The 4,045-nt window shown below is 38.4% G+C and overlaps 1 protein-coding gene across 1 annotated transcript; it reads right to left on the bottom strand.

Moving 5' to 3' along the window:
* Positions 1-390: 390 nt before the first annotated feature.
* Positions 391-3,678, bottom strand: FAH1 (ferulic acid 5-hydroxylase 1). Its single transcript, XM_047309620.2, has 2 exons — positions 2,661-3,678; positions 391-1,195 (listed from the first exon to the last, which is right to left on the bottom strand). Exons 1-2 carry the CDS (start codon positions 3,603-3,605, stop codon positions 572-574), a joined length of 1,569 nt encoding a protein of 522 aa, XP_047165576.2. The 5' UTR covers positions 3,606-3,678; the 3' UTR covers positions 391-571.
* Between the last annotated feature and the right edge of the window lie 367 nt (positions 3,679-4,045).

The raw sequence follows: 4,045 nt of genomic DNA, 5'->3' as shown, positions 1-4,045 counted from the left end.
TTTATATCATTCCATACTTTGAGGCTTCTCAACCTGAGCGATGTTGAATTTTTCATAGCTACCTCTTCATATCACACCCAAAGTCTTCAACTTCATCTGCATTTTCCCTCTGCTCAGCCATCATTAATTTTTTGCCTCTAGAATCCACTTGCTTACAAAACACTACTGTATATCACTGTTAAATACGCGATTTTCGTATCAAATCCTCACACTACGCATTTCAAAATATTCACCATCGCATCCAAGAATGAAAGTAAATTATCACAATTATGCAATTTAATTTGTCACATTTCCACCATGGCCACTCACTCTTTTTAGTGGCTGCTTCACTTATATTTCGGTGTATTACACATAAGAATAAAAAACGCAAGTGGGGCAAAAAGAAACACATCGAATCAAGAAGAGTTTTTCAGTTTTTTGTTTTCGAAATAGAGAGAACAACTACATGTACCACATTCTTATTGTTTCTCTCACTTCGTATTATTTATGATGATTATGTATAATTGGGATGAAAATAAAATATGAAAAAAAAAGAAAATAAAAGGGATTAAATTGTTGTTGTTTTTTTTTTCTAAAAGAGAGGGCACACCACGCGCTTGGTTGGCACAGCGATGAGTCGCGTGGCTTTTGGAGCGGTGAGTCCGAAAATGTCACCCATGTCCAACTCACTGGGTTTCATTCCATCTGGCAATTCCCACGTGAAGCAGTGAAGGAGGTGAGCCACCGCCAATTCAAGCGCGTACAGCCCCAACTGCATCCCGGGGCAGGACCTGCGACCCGACCCGAAAGGAATGAACTCGAAGTTGCTACCCTTGAAGTCGGGCACGCCCGGTTCCAAAAACCTGGCGGGTTTGAATGAGTCGGGTTCCTCCCATGAGTTTTTGTCTCTCCCAATTGCCCACGCGTTGATCATCACGCGCGCTTTCTTGGGAATGAAGTAGCCGCTGACCGTCGCTTCCTCGGCCGTCTCGTGGAGGAGGAGCGGGATCGGAGGGTGGAGGCGTAGGGTCTCTTTAAGGGCACATTTTAGGAACGTGAGTTTCTCAAAATCGGACTCTTCGACCCGACGGTCAAGGCCCACTACATCCGCGAGCTCCTGTTGGACCCTCTTTTGGTCTTCTGGGCTTCTCATTAGCTCCGCCATGGCCCACTCAATCGCTGATGCCACGGTTTCCGTCCCTCCAAACATCACATCCTGTATTAAAAGGCACAATACAGTCACCAAAGAAATATTATTGCAATCAATTTTTTCATATTTTTTTTAAAGAGAAGTCATGCTGTTAAAACTGGTAAAGAGAATAAAAACAAAATAAATAATTATTTTAAAGTCAAATCTCAATTATTTATTTTTGATCATAACCTTAGATAAATAAATGCGAAAAGTGATTTGGTACCCACAGCCCAATCATCCATATCAAAAAATTTACCATTGAATTTTGCTTTCGAAACCAAATTTTAATTGAAAATAAATAAGAAAAGGGAAAAGGTGTAGATATGGAAGGTGAAATGCTACCAACCTAAATTAAAGCCCACTATGTTTGGTGGTGGCTTATGTTTCCAGGTGCTGTATCTCTGATCTTCTCAATCTTATCTACTTTATTTCTTCATTCATTTATTATAATGACAATAACTATAATAAACTTGAATTTACTTTTTCAATTTCAGCAAGAATAATCTTGATTAATTTGGAGACATGTTCTTTTGTAATAATATACATTTCTTATATAATTGCAATGTTTCTAATAACTCAACCTACTTTAATAAGTAAGAACGAAACGCATGTTCTAGAAAATACTATAATTCTAACCAAAGGCATGCAAATCAACTTTTGACAATTCAGAAAATAAACTAAAAAACAAACTTTTGACAAATCGAAGCCTCCCTAACAAACACCTATGTATATATTTTCAACATGACAGACAGAGATGCATGTATTTTCATGTAACATGTAAACATATTCAAAAGTTAACTAAAGTCTAAAAAGTACAAATTTATTTATTTATTGCAAAAAAAACATTAAAATTTAATATATTTTTCAGAAAAAGACATGAAACATCCTTTAAAGAAATTAGAAAGTTAAATTACTTCTAAAAATAATATATTATAATTAAGAAAGTGGCTAATTTTACACCTATATTCCCTTTAAACTCAAGCAGAGACACTTTCTTTAAGGTGGGGTAAATTGTCAAGGATGAATATAATAAGAGATATTCCGGGTTAATTTCCCAACAAACACTAGCATTTAAAAGTTCAATTTTTCATCCGTTTTTGTATTATAACCAATCCTCTTAATCTTGCATAAAAAAACACCTAGCAGTTTTATATTTTACAACTAGAAAATTCCACTAAAGTAGAAAGCAGTCCAAACAGGGTGATAATTTGTTCGTATAAACTTTTTCTAAAAATACTTTTTAGACAAGAAAAGAAATAAATGATGTCTAAATTACACCATAGACAAAATAGTGACATGCGAAAATATTTGATGGATTATGAAATGGAAAATGATACCTACACCCTTAAAAAAAACCAAATAGTTCTTAAAAATATATATTTTTTTTAATAAAGATTAGAATGTGGTAATAAAAGAGAAATAAAAAAATATTGATGTGTTAAAAATAAGAAATTTATAAAAAAATAAATAAAAAGGGATCCATAGATACCATAATGATAGCTTTGATGTTATCCTTAGTGAGTCTGATAGAGTTCTGCAAATCTTCAGGTTCATTGTTCAACTTGGCCTCTTCGGTGTAGAACGCGAGCAACTCATCCACCATGTCCGCTTCTCCATCACAGACACCCTTCCCATTCTTCTTCTTCTCTACGTGCTCATCAATGATCTTATCTATGAAGCTATCCAACGCGCCGCGAGCCCTAGCAAGGCGCGCGTTGAGCCCCTGCGGGTCCACGCGCCCGAGGTAGGGTATAAAATCCGCGATGTTGAAAGCGCCAAAGAGTTTCGAAAACTCCTGCAGAATCCCAATGAACTCTTCCTGTCCCTCCTGGGAGCTCGACCCAAAGGCCGCGCGGTAGATGATGTTTTTCGTCAGGTTGAACACGAGCTCGCCGACGTTGATGGCTTTTCCGGCGGAAGCCGCGACGGAGCGGACTGCACCGTCGACCTCGTCGCGCACGGATTGCCAGGACTCGGCGCGCTTTCGGCTGAAGAGTTTCATGACGCAGAGCTTGCGCATCTGGCGCCAGAAGGGGCCGTAGTGTGCGAAGGCCATGTCGGCGCGGTCGTAGGTGAGGTAGCTGATGGCGATGGTGGCGGGGCGATTGGAGAAGATATTATCTTGGACTTGGAGAACCTGACGTGCCGCGTCGGGGTCGGAGATGGCTATCATGTGGAGGAAGCCCATGCGGAGGTGGAAAACGCCGCCGAATTGCTTGGCGAGGGTGGCAAGACCGCGGTGGGTTAACTGGTCCATCATCAACATGTTTCCTATGATGGGCAAACCCTTTGGTCCCGGTGGATACGGTGCTCTTGGACGAGTACGATGTAGCAAAACGAAAAGAAGTGTTGTTAGTGGGAGGATGAGTAAGATGGTGATGTTGAATGGATTAAGGTTGGACATGGCTTCCGATGATTTTAGGAACCAATCCATATGGCTTTTGATGTTTTCAGTGACTCAAATCTAAGTTTTATGTTATAGCAATTGTTGTTGCTGAGTTGAGGGAGTGTTATGGGGACTTATATATACACTTTGTTGCAAGTATAGGGCTTCTAAGATATTTACAAAAACGTGGAGTTTTTTGCTGTAATTATTTTTTAAAATATGGGCGTGAGAAGAGAAAGATGATATGGACTGGAATCCTGCTCCCCCACCTGCTGTTTCTTAAGGCCATACTTTGATAGAAGAAAACGACAAATTACATTCATATAACACAGTTATATAATAATATTTTTATTTCAATTATATTATTTTTTAATTTAAAATCATAATATTTATTATTATATTATTAAAAGTAGTATCAAATGAATGTTTATTTTAATCCGTCTCAAACAAACTTTTCCCGTTTCTTAAACCAAAAATCTCCCCCATTA

Source organism: Vigna umbellata, chromosome 10 (genome assembly GCF_029865625.1).
Source record: "Vigna umbellata cultivar VRB3 chromosome 10, Vumbellata_1.0, whole genome shotgun sequence".
In the NCBI taxonomy this organism is placed as follows: Eukaryota; Viridiplantae; Streptophyta; class Magnoliopsida; order Fabales; family Fabaceae; genus Vigna; species Vigna umbellata.
Note: the sequence above shows the minus strand (reverse complement) of the source record. Positions and strands in the feature narration are given on the sequence as shown.

Excerpts from the sequence above, each read along its gene's own strand:
- FAH1 (XM_047309620.2), bottom strand. The coding sequence starts at position 3,605 with ATGGATTGGTTCCTAAAATCATCGGAAGCCATGTCCAACCTTAATCCA. Across the intron at positions 1,196-2,660 it reads ACATCAAAGCTATCATTATG|GATGTGATGTTTGGAGGGAC; the intron begins GTATCTATGGAT and ends CTTTTAATACAG.